Source organism: Dermochelys coriacea, chromosome 6 (genome assembly GCF_009764565.3).
Source record: "Dermochelys coriacea isolate rDerCor1 chromosome 6, rDerCor1.pri.v4, whole genome shotgun sequence".
In the NCBI taxonomy this organism is placed as follows: domain Eukaryota; kingdom Metazoa; phylum Chordata; order Testudines; family Dermochelyidae; genus Dermochelys; species Dermochelys coriacea.
The window spans coordinates 16,796,435-16,814,869 of NC_050073.1; the positions used below are offsets into that span (position 1 = coordinate 16,796,435).

The window sequence follows — 18,435 nt, forward strand, 5'->3', positions numbered from 1 at the left end:
GGGGGACTTTTTCTTATATAGGTGCCTATTAGCCCTCACCCCCGTGTTTTTTTCACAGTTGTTATCTGGTCACCCTACTTCATGGGGATGTTTCATGGTAGAAATAATATGGGCTTAAGCAAATCTTCTGTGTCAGATCTCAACTCGCTACTGATCAGTACTGTCCTATGCAGCCCACATCAGGTCTATGCTCAGCGCCATAGCAAGCCGTGTTCTCCAGCACATTCTCTATGCTCTCCTCCTGCTTCTCGTTACAATGTGTTTCATAGCTCTCTGGGATGTTTAACTACAATGAAAGATCTTGGTAGTGCAATGGACTGGGAGCTAGAACTCCTGCTTTGTTTGGACCAGCAGGAAGCCTCTGTTCTCCTACTAGCTCCACTGCTTCTTTCTTTGGTGGCCTGGAGCAAATCAGGTCCTCTTCCCTCCTCCCCCCCCATTTGTAAAATGTTGATAAAACTTCTCTACCTCAGAGGGATGTTAGAAGGCCTACATTTTCAAAAGCAACAAGTATTTTTTGGCTGCCCGACCTGAAACGCCTTTGAGGGAGGCTGATTTTCAGAGAGCTGGTGCTTAGCACTTTATGAAAATCCGCGCTCTTTAAACTGTTTCAAGCTGGGTGCCCAGAATTGCCGATCACTTTTGCAAATGCTGCAGGCTGCCGTATCTACAAAGTATTTTGCCATCCTGGGCTGAAAGGCACTGGAGAATTCAGAGTATTCGAATTCTATCATAGAACGTTTCCCTTTGTCTCTCTATAAAACTACTGGAGTGTGAATAGGTCAGTCGATTCCCATATGATCATGCACCATGTCAGAGCCTAACGAGTGATGGAGGTACTAACAAAGATGCTATTTAGTGAGAAGATTGCACAATAGAGGAATATGTGCTTTAAAATCTCATTTGTGTAAAGAGGCTCATGCTGCATTATGGTAACACCCTGTTAAATAGAGACCTGATATTACTGTATGATAGTTTCTCTGAACAAAAGCTCACTGTTGTAATCATTATTGTTTTGTCTCTTATATTTACTTGGCAAGGATTTGTAAACCTAAAACTTTCTAAATAGGTTTTAAAAAAACCTTATTAAAAGGATCATTGAAGTGAAAGGGTGAACGACTATAGGCTGTAACAGAAGAATGCATGGACTATTGATTTACTGCAGTGGTTCTCAACCAGGGGTATATGTACCCCTGGCGGAATGCAGAGGTTTTCCAGGGGGTACATCAACTCACCTAGATATTTGCCCAATTTTACAACAGGCTATATAAAAAGCACTAGCAATGTCAGTACAAACTAAAATTTCATACTGACAATGACTTGTTTATACTGCTCTATGTACTATACACTGAAATGTAAGTACAGTATTTATATTCTAAATGATATATTTTATAATTATCTTGTAAAAATGAGAAAGTCAGCAATTTTTCAGTAATAGTGTGTTGTGACACTTTTGTATTTTTGTGTCTGATTTTGTAAGCAAGTAGTTTTTAAGTGAGATATAACTTGGGGGTTCACAAGACAAATCAGACTCCTGAAAGGGGTACATTAGTCTGGAAAGGTTGAGAGCCACTGATTTTACTGCGCTTGAAGAGGAGGACTGGTCTTGTGGTGAAAGCATTGGACTGGGAAAATGAGAGAGGATGGCTCTCTGTTTTAAGGCCCTGGACTGGCACTCAGGAAATCGGGGTTTAACTCCCTGCTCTATCAGAGTTCCTGGGTGATCCTGAGCAAGTCACTTAAACTCTCTGTGCCTGTTCTCCATCTGTAAAATTGGGATAATAAACCTTTCTTTGTCATGTCTATTTAAATTGTAAGCTCCTGAGGGTAGGGACTGTCTCTTACTATGTGTATGTACAGCACCTAGCACATTGAGGCCCTCATTGCAGGCCTGGTCTACACTAAAAAGTTAGGTCGACCCAGCTACATCACTCAGGTGTGAAAAATCCACACTCCTGAGTGACGTATTTAAGCCAACCTAACCCTGGGTGTAGACAATCTTCTGTCAACTTCTCACGGAGGCGGATTACCTATGCCGATGAGAGAAGCTCTCCTGTCAGCGTAGGTAGTGTCTACATTGAAGTGCTACAACAGTCCAGCTGCAGCATTTCAAGTACAAGCTCTCAGGTGAAATCTTGAGGTACCACCATAATACAAATAAAACAACTTCTAACTTGTCTTCCCTGCCTTTCCTTTGGATTTTCATCTGATTGCTTGTGACATTACTAGGGTACAATCTGGACTCAATTCTCCAGCCTGGGATGCCTTTTACACTGCTTTGCTGTGAGAGCAAACACTGCTGGTCAGCTCACACACAGCCTCCAGCATGTAAATTATGCCCAGCTATTCTGTATGAGTGCTATGTCCAGCTGTTCATGAATTACACTCAAGCAACACCAGCAAATTCCCAGCCCCAGATGTTCTCCCAGAAATGTGCATTTTGTACAGCCCAGCCCTTTCCCAGACAACACACGCTCATATAAATCCATCATTTAATTAATAGAAAATGATGTGTACAAATTCTGTTCTCAATGGGATTTCCCCAAACACTTCAGTCCCAAACACACCGGTTTAATAAAATAATAAAGCAAGTTTATTTACGACAGACAGATTTTAAGTGGTTACAAGTAATGAGGCATAAAAGTCAGAATTGGTTACAAAGAAATTAAAGGTAAAACTCAGCTAATACCTAACTTAACAAGCTAAGTGAATTCAAAGCAAAAGGTCTCTCAGCACATGCTTCAGCTGTCTTACTGGCGGAATTCATTTCAGACAGGATTCCTCCCTCAGTCCAAAGCTGTTACTTTGTTCCCTAGGTGTTGTGGTTGCCGAGGATGGAGAGAAAGGGAGGAATGTTTTGGGGGCACCTGTTCCCCATTCTTATTCCCTTCTTTGAGAATCATCTCCAGCTGGGGTTCAGGAGACAAAGTGTAAATTTCTCACTCACACCATTTTTCCTGCCAAAGAATGGCCACTTAACCAGATGATGGTCCATTTGATTTTGTTGATACCTGGCTGAGGCATCAGTTTGCCTTTTTCTCTGAGAAACTGTTTTGTGGCTGCTTCCCCAGATTTGGAATATGTCTCAGTAATGTCATACAGTAGAATTTTTTTATAACTTTTCATACAATGTTGCCACACTTATTTTATCAGGGCAATAATGACCAGTTACTTCTCCGTTTTCAAATGATACCTCAAAAGGCATACTTTGTACAGAATTCACCATAGTCTTGTAATTGCAGTTACAAACCATCATACTGCACATGGCAAAGCTTTCCTAAGAGGAATTTTACAGTAGTGTTTAGTGGCTTGGCCTTGAAGATCAGCAAAGATTTTTATTATCACTTGATAACCTGTCTGTTCATTCCCTTTGGGGCAACTGCCATTGGCCATCATCAGAGGACAGGATATTGGGCTTGATGGACCTTTGGTCTGACCCAGTATGGCCATTCTTATGTTCTTATTATACCCAGTATCTTGCACTCTCATGATGAGCCATTGTCCTCAAGCTTTAATTCCTTTTGATGTTTCTTTGTGTGGCACACATTGGCTAAAGATGTTTAAAAGGATTGATTGCTGTAGTGAGCCGGCCACGAAGCAGACTGGATTCTTTGTGGGATGCAAGGTCATTACTTAACAAGACAAGGCTGCCACTTTCAGGATAGAAGTCTTGAGGGCTGCAGAGAATATGGTGGCTTTTATTAGTAAGGTATGATTCACTTATGAGAATCATTAATAGAAAAAATTTACTGAGAATGAGACTAGATGAGTGTGAAAATAGGTTTAATCTCCATAACAGAATGGTGAGGTAACTAAGTACCTTACAAAGCAAGGAACTTGAGAGCTGTCTGTGAAATGATTGATGGATAATTTGTAGCTTGTTACTTTCCTGTCTCTTTGCAATTTGTATTTTAGGATGATATCTGTGACTAGGGACATAATAATGGTTCTCTGCAATCAGTGTCCCATTGTGCTGGGCAATGTGCATACACACACAATGACGTACTCTCAGGGCCAGATTAACCTTTTGTGGACCCTGGCACCTGGACTGGGGCCCCGCCCCCACACTCCACCTGCGTTCTGCCCTGAGGCCCCATCCCCACTCGGCCTCTTCCCCCAAGGCCCTGCCCAGCACTTACGCAGGGGGAGTGGGCGGAAAGGAGTGAGCGATGGGTGTGGCCTTGGGAGGAAGAGGCTGAGCAGGGGCAGGGCCTTGGGGCAGAGCAGGGGGTGGAGTCACAATCTGGGTGCCCGGGCCCCGTCTGAGTGTGGGCCTGGCACCATTGTAAACCCGGTACTGGATACTCTGACCTGAAGAGTTCATGTTCTAAACAAAGTGGGAGAAAGGGAGGATTATCTTCCCCTATTAAACCTGGGGAAATAAGGTGCAGAGATGGGATGTGGGGGCTGGTTGAAAATCTTTGTCTCAATACACTTTTTCCATGGAAAACTGAGATTTTGATTAAACAAAACCTTTGGAAAGTGGCTGCTATCTCCAAATTTGATTTTTTTGATAAAAAGCCAAAAAAAAAAAATGTTTTCAGCACTTTTGTGGTTGTATGGAAATTTGAAACTTTCAGCTAAAATTTGAACAAAAAATTCTTGTTTTCATCAGTCTTCCGGGGGGTGGGAACTCATTTTCCAATGACTTCTAAGGGTCTGTCTTCACAGAGAGTTAACCAGGCCTCTTACTTGGGTGTCACCCTTAACCTGTCTCCCTTCCACACACACTGCACACACTGGAGTTTAGTGGTGCTTTCAGCCCAGACTGGCTGACTCGCCTAGGGCTTTAGGCTAAAACCTGAGTGCTGCTTTACCTCTGGCTGGTAACACTGCCCACACTGCAGTGAGGATGCAGGCTAAATCCCTGAGTGCTGATAGTCCTCCAGTGCCTTTCCACAATTCCTCCCCACCGTGTCCCCAAAGGACGAATTCTCTCCTACAATTCACTGGGGAAGAATCAGAGTGGATCAGTTTACTGCAGCGCAGAGAACTATGGGATGTGTCCGGAGAAACCATAGTGACACGTGGGTGGGCACAGCACCAGTGAGGGCATGGTAGCTTGGGTAGGGGTTTGCAGTGGGGCTGTTTAAGCCTGTGTAGCAAAGACAGACCCTTAAGTGACCTCCCCAAGGTCATACAAGTAGTCTGTGAGGTTTGACTAAGGAGAGTATACGCTGTACTAAAACAATCAGTTTAGCCAATCTGAACAAAATCCAATCACTTTCACAAGCGGTGGACTTTCTTCTTGCTGAAAAGACCAGGATCTCTGCAGACTCCACCCCCCCACCCCTTTTTGGTTTGGTTTGGTTTTGCTCGTGGCTTTGTGAGATTACATTTCACCATGTCTTTTACCTGCAATGATTGCGTCACTTCTTATTTTTGCTGTGGGGTTGGAAAGCAATTTCTCATAATGGCGTTTTCAATACAGAAGGGAGTGTAAGAAATCTAATCTGAAATGCTCTTCTCGATATTCACCCCACTTGGCAAACCTTATGGGCATTCTTCTGTGTTGAGGATTATTTTCAGGTGGGAAGGCTGAATAATACATGCTTTTTTGCTTTGTGTTTTGCATGGAATGCTCTGTTCCTTTACATGCTGCTACTAGTGATTTCCAATCTAACAACAATTCTGAAGCTGTTATTTGCTTCTATCACCTTAGTCCTTGTTCTGCTGCTTGGCAATATAACAGCACACCATTTTTTACATCATTTTTCTTTCTTTTCCTCTGTCTCTTAGGTGCCTGCATCATCCAAAACTCAGCTTGTCTTCTGGTGGGAATCAAAGTCATATAAAGAGGAATGTAACTTCGTTCCCTTTGAAATGGGTGCAGAATGACAATGCCTTGTATTCACTGCTGTTCAGCTGGGCCAAAATGTTCAAACCTGGGGACCTAAAGTTAGGCCTTGGCTACACTTGGGGATAACCCTGATTCGTACATCAGTAGCTAGCACTAGTGCTGACCCTTAAGTGTAGATCTAATCAGGATAATCCTTGTAATCAGGGTAAACTCCAATAAGCGCAGCTTGTCCAAATCCCAGCTACACTGAGGCACCTTCCTCACTAGGAATGTAATCATATTTTAACTTTGCTTTTTAGCCATTGAGTTAGCTGGCACAGTGCTGAGTGCCCAGTTTACGGCAGTGCAAGTCCCATTCAGCATCATGTCTGGCTGGCACAAAGCAGAATGTGACTTAACTGATTGATCACTCCAGACAAGGGCAAGGTTAGCATTGTGCCAACTAACTCAATTGTTAAAGCATGTTTAAACATGATTACATTTCCTAGTGAAAACAAGTTCTTAGGGGTTAACACTAGAACAATTGCTGGACTCTGGCTGAATTGAGGCTATGTCTGAATATAGGCAAGATTTGAAGAGTCCAATTCCATATTTTAAGCACTTAATTAAACATGTAGGGCTGAATTTCAATGGGATTTGGGCACCTAATTCACTTAAACTGCTCTGAAAATCCCAATCAAGGTGCTGTCAAAGCCAGGTTTGAAAATTTTAGCCATGCTGCTTTTAGTGATTTAATCACATAACAATTCTTCCAGATATTCCTTTGAGATTTTTCTAATGTTTTTGTAATAGAAAGTGACAACAGCATGGTTTCCCACATGCTGCAATAAATGGAAGCTGGCCTGTGAGATGTGGAAATGGTTCTTTAAGTGCTACATTAAGGGAAAGACCTATGTTTGTGTGAGACTAAATGCTTTGTAGATGTCTCTGAAAGAAAAATGAATAGTAGTTTTCTGATGAGCTACATCATAAACAGTCTTACAGGCAACATGGAACGATCTCAACATTGTTCTTTAGCTGCCTTATGTTTAGAGATGATAGTTGAATCTAATACTTCTGCATTAGAAGTAGATCCCCTGATCTTTACAGGAAAGAGCATCAAAACCATGCAGTGTGAGTAGCATGTACAAACTTGAGTATTAAGAATGAATTTCTGCTTTTTGGTTGGCTACAGTGCCTGTCTCTTACTGCTAGAAGACCAGTCCTGTAAAGAGAAGGGCAGAATCTATTGGAAATTGATCCATATGTAGCTGCCATCAGTGTAGTATAGTTCTCACGGAGATCTTTGTCACAAAACCCACCAGCCACCTGACGTTTTCTGCTTAAACAAAAACACTGATCTCTTTGTCTGTGTGATGTCTCCTGCTCTGTCTTTCTAACATCCGGGTACCAGAGTAGTGGTGAGACTCTTGCTGAACAAAGAGGACCAGATCTTCAGCTGGGCTAAATCCACTGATTTCACTAGAGCTATGCTGTGTGATGTCAGCTAAGGGGGTGTGTGTGTGTGTGTGTGTGCGCATGCATGTACTTACACACATATATATATATATATATATAGATATGGGGGAGAGAGGGAAGGACATTTCTTGCCCTGACCTAGCAATCCCCACAGTGCTATGCATAGCAGCCTTGCTCCTGTATTCTCAACTCCTTTCTGGTGCTTGACCAGAGGAACCAAAATACAAGCCAAAGCACAATAGCTGCTGAAGAACTTTTATTAAAGTTTAGAAATACACAGGCCTGGAACAAAGTATTGTGTAAGCTGCTTCCATCATTCATGCACCATCTACTAACCCCACCCTCTATTTTACACTAATATACACAGTACCCTTGATTACATGCTTTACTGTTATTTTGGCAGTTTCTGATCCCATCATTTACGCTTGAACCTGATTCAGTAGCTTCCTTATTTATTTGTAGGCTGCACACGGAACCCATCCCATCATGCTGTAGTTTATGGAGAGGTTTGGCTGCTGTTGTCCCCTTCATCCAGAACCGACACGTCTTCTTTCATCTCTTCAATCAGTGGTTTGGAGGCTGGGCAAATGTATTGGCCGGTCATCTGAGTGGCTTCTCTTGCATCACTCTCTGACAGGCTGTAGTAGGACAAACAACAGGGAAATAGTCCAGGATTCCACAGGGAAAGTGGACTAGAGGGTAGCGATGAGACTGAGTTACAAAGTTAAGGAAAAAAGTAAAATGAAACACCTGCCAGTTGCCCTAAATTATCATCATCCACCTGATGGTGGTAGACTACAGCCAGAGTAGGTCTCGTTGTACTAGGCCAGTACAAACACAAAATAAGAGGCAGTTGCTGTCCCAAAATACTTACAACCTAAAGGGACAAGATGGACAAAGGGCAGGAGAAGGCAAGTATTATCCCCATTTTACAGATGGAGGAGCTAAGGCACAGAGAGATTAAGCCCATGTCTACACTGCAGGGACTATAGCGGCATAGCTACAGCATCATAGCTATCCTGTGAAAACCCTGTAGTATAGACACATCCTACTGAGACAGAAGAGGCTTTTCCACTACTGTAGGAACACCACATCCCTGAATGACAGTAGCTAGACCAACTGGAAGCATTCTTCCATAGCTTCGGCCACACTGGGGGTTAGGTTGGCATAGCTTTGGCACTCTGTGGCTGTGGATTTTTCAGACCCCTGAGATCCATCACCATGGCGACCTGAGTTTTGAGTGTAGACTGGGCTACATGACTTGCCCAAGATCACACAAGAAATCTGTGGCAGAGCCAGAAACTGAGTGCAGCTCTCCTGAGTCCCGGTCCAGTTCCTTAACCACAAGACCATCCTTCCCTCTCCTAAGAGGACCAGGATAGCTGATTAAATGCCAATAAGAAAAAATAGTGAGACCACCTTTGTGGCACTGTCAGTAACTTTAAAAATTAAATAATGACCTGGCTCAGAATATTTCAAATTCAGAAAAACTAAATAAAGATGGTATAGAAAATGAGTTAGAATAGTTAGACTTTTCTACAAGAAGTAGAAGATGGCTTGGTCCAGAATGTTAGATCCAGCCTCTCTACAATCAGAGAAATATTTTATTTTCCCCCATAATACTTAGTTTTAATAACTACCTCAAACAGAGGTTTTTTTAGCCATCGATCTCAAAGATAGGTAAGTGTCAGAAGGTGAAACTGAGTGTTGTATGCGCTTAGATCTCCATAAGCATAACATCAAAATTATCCTGAAGAATTGCATAGAATTTAAGTGCATTTCTATGATGATAGCTCCATGCTAACTTGTGTTTCAGCTATGGTATTATCCCTGATCCCTATGCAAACAACCTCTCATACATGCAAGTCTTGGCAGGATGACACTGGGTATAAACATTTGTGACAGACCCAAAATAAGAGACAAAGCAACAATAAAACGCTTCAGGAAGAGATGAGGAATGATGTAGGTTTGATTTAGTAAAAAATGTGTTTAAAACTTTCTCTGGATCAGCTGCTGTAAGTCCACGGAGGTCAACTGAGCTATTTTGATTCACACAGCTGAGACTCTGTCCCGGTAGCTTTAGTGTTAAATGTCACTGATGATGTTAGTGAGGTACACCAAGGTTCTATGTAAAGTTAAGTCTGTGATCCTGTGAATTCTTGCTTGTGGGAATAGTCCCATGGGGATTCATGTGAACAGGACCCTTGATAAGCATTTGCAGGATCAAGCCACAACTTTGAGTCTAAAATGAGTGACCTATAGTACCCAGTCATGAGATGTCACCATGTAGCATGTACAGAATCCAGTTCATTTTCCTCTCTCATACATTGTCTTTTGAGGCTAACCATTACCTTTATGAGAATTTAATAGAGATTCTATCGCAGTATCACATTTATAACATTAGACCTAAGGAACTGGCGTCAGTTGCATTATAATTAATCCCCATTATTTCAAAACACTACAAACCTTAATTACCATCCCTTGAGTCCGTTGGCATAGAACTTGTCATCTCAGCTGTGCATTTTCCCCCTTGTGTTGAAGCTATGAGCTAAAGACCTAGTTTTGCAAAGCCCATAAGGGTAGGATTTTCCAAAGTGACTTAGAGCCAGATTTCAAAGGTATTTAGGTGCCTAAAGATGCAGAGAGGCTCCTGGTGGGATTTTGAAAAGTGGCTAAGCCTAACTCATAACTGAAATCAACAGGCCTTAGGCATCTAATATGCTCTGAGAATGACTGAGGTGCCTAGGCACCTATCTGCATCTTTAAATGCCCAAAGAACTTTGTAAATGTGGCCCTGTGTCGTGTAGTCAATAGGATTTGTGCTCCTAAATCACATAGGTGCTTTTGAAAATCACATGCTAAACACATGCACAGCTTTGCTCATGTGAATTGTTCCATTGAAGCCAATGGAAGGAAAAGAGAAGTGTAATAAAATTAGACATGTGAGCCTGGCTAGCCCATTGACAGAACATCAGCCTTTGCCTGGGTTCAAGTCCCTGTTCAAGTAAACACTTTAGCCACTCAGGTGCTATGATAATGAAGGCCATAAAAGTACTACAATCAGTCCAGGTTATTCTTGCTGATAGAGTAGAAACATACTGTACATACCTATCGTTCAGAAAGCTCTGGTATAACCACATGAAGCAAAAGTCATCGTAAGAGCTGCCGGTCTGATGTGTCCTTGGTATATCTGTATGGATTAATCCTTCAGAGCCATCCACCTCATCACTGATTTGGAGGAGAGGGGGGAAGAATACTGTTAATGTCACCAATGCCACCTGCTTTTGGGGAATGTTTTTCCAAGCAAAAGCTGAGCTACTGTGAACAAGATGTTGTGATTTGACACTTTGAGTAAGCCAGTTCCTGAAGGTTACACTGATTCCCCTGTATCTTAATATACAGTGACAGCCTGTTTCCTTCTAAAAAAGAAAAGGAGTACTTGTGGCACCTTAGAGACTAACAAATTTATTAGAGCATAAGCTTTCGTGAGCTACAGCTCACCTTCTGTGTTTCCAAAGGGTGTCATGTTATATGGCACCCTAGTGTTTCTTAAACCAGAGAAGTTTAGTAAAGAAAACTGCTACAACAACTGATACAAACAAAACAAGTTCCCGTACAGCTTGAGTCCCAGTTTTGGCTCCCTTATTTAGCAAGGACTGCATGCTGCCTGGAACACTATGTAGCACACAGAGACATTTAGTGGCTGAATAATATACTGCAAGTAAGCATGGCATTACAGGGGCTATCTCCATCGTGTTCACAAATTGGCACAGGTTGCCTTGCCACCTTCTGCTAGGCTGCAGTTGTGACATGTAGAAGCAGTGACTTCTGTTGACATGTCAAACCGACCTCCCACATACTTCCCTGCCTAATTATTAATGGGACGTGCTACAGCTGGGTGTGAAGGCTTATTGCAGTTGTGACATAGGTGAAGGCACATGTGCCATTGAAAATTATATTAATTTTCTGGGCAAAATATTTTGGGCCTTTAATTAACTTGCTGCTGCTATTCTGGGAGCTCAATTCTGTTCTAGGGAGAGGAAGCCAATACAACAAAGACAAACAGAAATGCCGGTAGATGCTTCCTCTCCAACAGAAATCCACTTTGTTGATCCTCTGAATAGGGGCAAATTGTGCTCTGATCTCCTTCCTGGCTGCTGATGGCAGTATATGTACTAGCCAGCTGGGGTAGGGGGCTGTATATGCTCAACAATTAAGCCGGCATTCCTTCCAGTGCATTCTTGTGTAGCGTGGAAGGATTCTGCCTCATTTGTAGTATTGAAGCAAGAGGAATGATTTTTCCTTCTATGACCATCTTCCCCTTGCATATTAGCAGAGAACAGGCTATAGTTATATAGCTGAATCCTGCTATGCTAATGATTGTATTGTACAAAATATCACATCTACTTCGGGTACGTATAGGTGCACTGTAGGGGTCAATGAACGAGACAGTGTCTCTAGCTACACCTCAGCTGGGGAACAGAAGTGGCAGCAGAGAGAGGCTGTTAGAGTTGTTTTTGGGTGACTTATCTGTCCCCTAATATATAGGACACATTTATGTAAATATGAAATTCGAGACGTGGAAGTGAAATCCAGGATTATCATAACCTCATCTGACACAAGAGGAACGATAAGGCAGGGAAAAAGTGGCCTCAATCTTGCAACATCTCTTTATAAACTGACCTTCTAATCCATTGTAGATGTTAGCTCTGGAGAAAGATGCACAGTATCCTTGAGCTTGGTAGCTCACCACCTTGGCTGATAGAAAAAGACAGTCCCTGCCCCCTGTCACTGAAAATTGATATAAAAGGCAAGACTTGACAGGTGGGGCAATGGAAAGGGCATTGGACGGGTATTTGGGAGACCTCTGTTCTGTTCCTAGCTCTGCTACAGACCTGCTATGTGACCTTGGGCAAGTCATCTCACCTCTGTTTGCCTACCACCCACCCTGTGTCTGCCTGGTTTATTTAGATTGTAAGCCCTTCAGGACAAACTCTCTCTCTTACTATCTGTGAATGCACACATGTCGTATGATGAGATGTGTAGGGCAACCTTAATAGGTGACGCTACACAAGTGGGCAGGGTCATGTTGCAGAGGGGTGTTTACATGCTTGCGACTGTACATCAGACACGGGCAGTCAAGGAAGGCTCAGCAGTCGTATTGAGTTGGCAGGGAACAGTACAGAGCTAGCGCTGGTGTCTGAGGCTTTCAGAAGTCTGGGAAGTACACACTACTCTCTCTCCTTGGAGTATGGGGACTGTCACTCTGCATTCTGGGTGCCTATTTTCTAGCTGTAAGCTGACACCTGCGACAGGTTGAATGGCCAATAAGTCACTTTCCTTTCACAGTGTATATATTTGTTACCTGCGCTTGTAGCCCACCAGAGACTTGATTAGTTTCTGAACCTGAGTATTTCCTCTCATCTTGCTGAGTTCGCTGGTGAACATGCCATCAGAGTGCCTCTGGTACCTGTGCTTCGGGAAAGAGAGAAAAGGGATGTACCTGCCCTGAGGCTGCTTTCTCTGTTCTAAGGGACTTCGATTACATCTGTAATTGCTGCATATCTCGGCCTTTCCTGCTCAGATAGGCTCCTGCTCCCAGCACTGTGTATTGGGATTGATCCACAGGATCAAAACTTAAAGGAGAGACAAGCTGCCTCTCATGTGTGTAAGAATTATGCACTGGCATAGGTAACTGAAAAGGAACAGTTCTAGATGGGCATATGGCTTACTCTAGACAACATATGATCAAGCCAGCTGTTCATATTTAGAAAGGATGATCAATTTTTTTAAAATAACGGTGCTGTTCTCCCCCCACCCCCTGGCAAAAACATCATCTAGTTACATGAATTTTAAGGGAGTTAAATGGTGTGTCGCTTCCACCTGTTCCTTAACGATAGCTTTGAAATTTTGGCATCTGTATAAAGTTACAAACCTTGGTCTAGATCAGGGGCGGGCAAACTTTTTGGCCTGAGGGCCACATCAGGTTTCTGAAATTGTATGGAGGGCCAGTTAGGGGAGGCTGTGCCTCCCCAAACAGCCAGGCATGGCCCGGCCCCCAGCCCCTCCCTGCTTCTTGCCCCCTGACGGTCCCCCTGGGACTCCTACCCCATCCAATCCTCCCTGTTCCCTGTCCCCTGACAGCTGCCCCGGGACTCCTGCCCCATCCACCACCTCCTGCTCCCTGTCCCCTGACCACCCCTGGACCCTCCGCTCCTGACTGCCCCCCACGGCCCATCCAACCCCTCCTCTCATTCCTGACTCCCCACCCAGGATCCCTGCCCCATCCCACCACCCCTTCTCCCTGTCCCCTGACTGCCCCCAGAACCCCTGCCCCTGACTGCCCCTGCCACCCTATCCAACCCCCCCTTTCCTTTCTGACTGCCCTCCCAGGACCCCTGCCCCTATTCAACCCCCCTGTTTCCCACCCTCTGACTGCCCCAACCCCTATCCACACCCATGGCCTCTGACTACCCCCCCGAACTCTCCTGCCTTCTATCCAACCACCCCTGTTCCCTGCCCCCTTACCGCGCTGCCTGGAGCACTGGTGGCTGGCAGCGCTACAGCCAGGCACTGTGCAGCACAGAGCACCAGGTCAGGCTGGGCTCTGCAGCTGTGCTGTCCCAGGAGCTCGCAGCCCCGCCGCGCAGAGCATTGCACTGGTGGCCCAGTGAGCTGAGGCTGCAGGGGAGGGGCCGGGGGCTAGCCTCCTGGGCCAGGAGCTCAGGGGCCAGGCAGGAGGGTCCCGTGGGCCGGATGTGGCCCGCAGGCCATAGTTTGCCTACCTCTGGCTAGATTGTCACTTTACCACCTGCCCTGGGTAAGTGGTCATGCGCAGCTGTGCTGGCCCAGGAGCACACCAGGGAGGAAATTGAGACTTTCAGACTTGCTCCAGGGGGGAAGCCGCCTGCTACCGGACTACACCATTAGAGCAGTTCCCTTCCCACTTCGCACCAGCTCAGCTCAGCCCATGGCTGCACCCAGTCCGTGCTCCTTCCCATCCCACACCCGCTCAGGAAGGGGAGGACTGGCCCTGCAGAAGCTGCTCTCCCACTGGTGCTGCGACCTGAAATGTGGGTGTCCCATGCAGGGGAGTAAGGGAGCACCGTACCTTATTATTTGTATTGCAGTGGTGTCTAGGAGCCCTGGTCATCGACTGAGACCCCATTGTGCTAGGCACTGCCCAGACAGTGCAACAAAAAAAATGGTCCCTGCCCCAAGGAACATACAGGGTAAGAAAACCTTCTAAGCAATAACCTTTTCCTCCCAGGTGTGCAGGCACGTAGGGTGAGTGATGATTTACCCCCTTAGTCTGACATGCAAGGAAGAGGAGAAGGCAGCAGACTCTCTCTGCTTTTTCACTTGTTACCTCAGGCTTGGAATTGTAAGTGTACAGCGACACACCACACCTCCATTGGCATGGACACCCCAGGGGAAAGGGGAAGTCCTTATTCCAGCCTTCCTCAGGAAAAACTCCCTTCCAGTGCGTTCAGAGGCAGCTACGCCTGAGTGATCTCTGCCGGGCTGATGAATGAGCTCTCTAGAGCATGCAAGGCAGGGTATGTTCCTGAAGCGCTAGGGCTGGATTCTGCCCCATGCTGGCTCCCCTTTGGGCTGCTCTGGCTACCAAAGATTTCACCTAGACAATTTGAAGCTGCCTTGAAGCAGCAGTTGTGGATTCCTGTGTGGAAGGTAATCACCTGTGGCTTAGCTGGCTTTATGCCACTCACTCCTAGCCCCCCTCTTGTTGGAAGTAATGGGCCATTGGAACATCCCCTTGGGGGGGTGGCATTCCAGTGTGTGCCAGTTAGAGCAGCCCTGAGATGGCTTTATCTTTTGCAGCAGCTGAGCTGGCTTCTGGGTGCCGTCAGGATGGACGGTTCAGAAGCTCAAGGTGCACCTGAGGATCTGGCCCCAGATTTGGAATCAGGCTCCATAGAAGGCCAGGCAGTTTGCTTGCTAGTATGACTAGTTTGATCTCTAGAACCAGTCTATAGTCTCTTTTTTTTTGAGGCTCATCATGGTCTTTGTATACTTTGGAGTTCAGAGGTCACAACAGCACCAAGCAGGGAAGAACCAGTATTTTTTACCTTTGATTGAGGCCCACAAGAGATTTGACTAACTTCTGCACATAGGCATTTTCATTCATTTTGCTGAGTTCACTGTTAAATACCCCGTCGGCATGTCTCCGAGCCCTGTGAGTTTAGAAAAGAAAACCAAAATGGCTGCAATGCCATGCTTTGTATGGGGTGGGTGTTTAAAACCATCCCTTTGGGAGAGGGGGGGATCCTGGGAGGCAGGATCATAGCTAGCCATTAATAGTAATCATAATTACCTTGACCCAAAATGGGAAACCGGAGCGTTCCAAGTAGGGGTGGGGGAAAGATGGTAAAAAGGCAAAGGTTCACAGCATAGAAGGAGCAAATGTTTAAAGATTTAAATATATTTTAAACTAATCAGAAAGTAAAAATGTCTTATTTTCCTTTCTAGCTAGATTTAGAAGAGCCTGCCGATCATATATAATGGAATACACCCCTGTGTTTACACCCTACACACTAGTGTAGTAATCTTTTTTCAAAGTATGCCTTGTAACATATTGTTTGAAAACTCATAATTTGTGGGTCAGTATTGTCCTGGTAAAATGTGTGTGGCAACATTGTATATGAAGTTATAAGATTCCCCCTGTATGATGTTATTAACACATGTTCCAAACTCCACAGTACTGCCCAGGCAGAAGTCAGGTCTGTCCTAAACAAAGGAATGTGTGCTTGCCTGAATTTGCATTTAAATGAATTTGCATTTAAATATCAAGCAGGGAGGGAAAACAAAGGAAGTTCAAACAGGCGGTTTCAAAACCAGAAGGGAATATCCTTCCACATAGACTGTTGGTGTCCTGGGTCTCAGCTGGGAATGTTTTTCAAGAGGGGGACTGAAATTATAAAAAGGAGGGACAAACACCCCAAGGTTTCCTGTGTGATATTGGGCAAGTCACTTAGCCCTTCTGTGCTGTAGTTCCCCATCTGTAAAATGCGGAAGGTACTGTCCTATCTCCACAGGGGTGCTGTGAGGAGAAATACAACAAAGACTCTGAGGTGGTAGGGTAATAAGGTACATAAAAGTACCTGAGAGCAGGGGTGCTGGAACAGTTTTTATAGTGGGGATGCTGAGAGCCATTGAACCAAACTGTAAGCCCTGTATATAATGGAACCCTCTTCAAATCAGTGGGTGCTGCAGCACCTATGCCTGAGAGAGATGGGATTTGCAAGACTGGGCCACTAGAGTGTCTCTTTGGGGCAAGGATCTCTATGCCTACAGGTCTAATAAAGCACCTAGCATGCTTTGGCATTGTGTAGATCAGGTAATGATACTTGGTGTAGTAAAGAACTTCTTCAAAACAAAAAAGACACCTCACTTAAATGGATGTTTCACTGAAAAGAAATGTCCAGTGTGCACATAATATCACTCCTCAGAGCCTGTAAGGTCAGACTCTCAGGGGCTCTACTTCAGTGGAGTCACACTGATTTACCCCAGCTGAGGGCCTGGCAGTACCCATGTTTTGTCAGCAGTTGGTTGGACTAAACTAATCTATAAAAGGAACTCTTAGTGTGGAATAAGAATATGCACACAGGGAGCTAGTGCAGAATAGCTATTGTGCTTTAAATTAATACCCTAGCTATTTTGTACTAATTTCCCCATGAATTTGCTATGTAGACAAGCCCTAATTTAGTTACACTGTTGCAAACTTGTGTGTAGACACTTAAAATGGTTGAAGAATGAGTGGGTCATTTCAGTTCAGCTTATTCTGTTCTGACTGCCAAAATAAGAGTGTCTACACAAAAACTTGCATTGGTTTAGCCAAATCAGTTTAAAAACCAAACAAACAGTTGCAACTTCTGTATGTAGACTAGACCTTAGTTTTCTAGCTGCTGGAGCCTTAGAACAGAAAGTCATGGAAAGAAGAAGGGGGATGGAGTCCCAAAAAGACTCTTACCTCTCCAGAGGAGGAAGTGTTGCTGAGAGTTGAGACAGGACAACCACAGAAATAACTAGCTGCCAGAGTCCAGTCAGCAGGGAGGCCATGATGTCTCCTGAAATGAAGGACTAGGTTTTGTGAGCAGTAAAATGAATGACCCTGTTATTTGTTTGGAACAATTTACCAGTTGCACAGCACCAGATATTGCTATGTTACTAACACGATTGTAATTAAATAAGTAATTTAAGTAATGAGTAATAAGAGAGAGCATTCTGTGAAACATAAAAGATGAGCAGACCCAAATAATTTGCCCAGCCAGTAAATTACAAGCTGTTTGTACTCTATATGCCCCAGTGAAGCCACGGTTTTGATGTTTTAATGTTGGTATTCAGTGCAATATAGAATGAATAGACTGGTAATACATCTGGGGCAAAACACAATGGAGCAAATCCCACTCTGTTGCAACTCAATGCAAGTCAAAACTCCATGGATGAATTTGGCCATATATTTAGAAATGGGAGGATTAAAAAAAACTCACCACCACCACTGAACACATTCAGCTGTCAAAATACCTATAGGAAATCCAAGTCTAATATTTCAAACTGTCAGGCAAAAAAGTATATGCAACACTATATTTCATCCGGACAAGCTGGGGGCTTGCCAGTGCTTATAGCCATGTGCAAGCATCCATTTGATACTGGAAAGGAGTGAGTAGCTAGTCTCAACATCTGCACCTTCAAGGAAAATCTTCAGGCAGATGTTTATATATGTATTTTTTTTAAAAAACCCTGAAAGATTATCACCTGCAGTTGGAGCATGAGATGTTTTATGGACATTGGGGTGTAGCCATAGCATAAATAAGGACAAATCCCCCAGAGAGGGCAAGATCATAGGAAAGCAGTGGGAAGAGAAGCATGTTCTACTCCAGGCTGATGGAATGGAGAAGGAGGAAGTGGACAGTGGCAGCCTGCAGTGAGTACTTGCTAAATGAGAGGTTCCTTTCAGTGAGCTCTGTCTAGGCCGGCTAGATATGTACTGGCCTCCCTGTTCCCCAGAATCCCACAGAAAGAATATCTAAACTTCACTAAATTCCAGTTTGAAGGATCACCCCTGAACCAGCAGACCCCCAAACAGCTCCTTTCCAAGCCCATGCCATCAGCACAAATTATTTTAGCCTACTGCACATCTCATGGATGGGAATGTG

At 44.4% G+C, this 18,435-nt stretch overlaps 1 protein-coding gene across 2 annotated transcripts in view; it reads right to left on the reverse strand.

Moving 5' to 3' along the window:
- Positions 1-7,503: 7,503 nt before the first annotated feature.
- The window catches only part of SCT (secretin), a 28,931-nt gene continuing 17,999 nt past the window's right edge, over positions 7,504-18,435 (reverse strand). The window contains exons 3-7 of one of the 2 annotated variants that reach the window (XM_043516625.1): positions 17,250-17,346; positions 15,349-15,453; positions 12,624-12,728; positions 10,367-10,486; positions 7,504-7,896 (exon numbers count right to left, since the gene is read on the reverse strand). In XM_043516625.1, the coding sequence (XP_043372560.1) occupies positions 7,755-7,896; positions 10,367-10,486; positions 12,624-12,728; positions 15,349-15,453; positions 17,250-17,338 (561 nt within the window). In that variant the 5' untranslated portion in view covers positions 17,339-17,346 and the 3' untranslated portion in view covers positions 7,504-7,754. Of the gene's footprint in view, positions 7,897-10,366; positions 10,487-12,623; positions 12,762-15,348; positions 15,454-17,249; positions 17,347-18,435 lie in introns of both variants that reach the window. The other variant, XM_043516624.1, reaches the window with a different exon arrangement.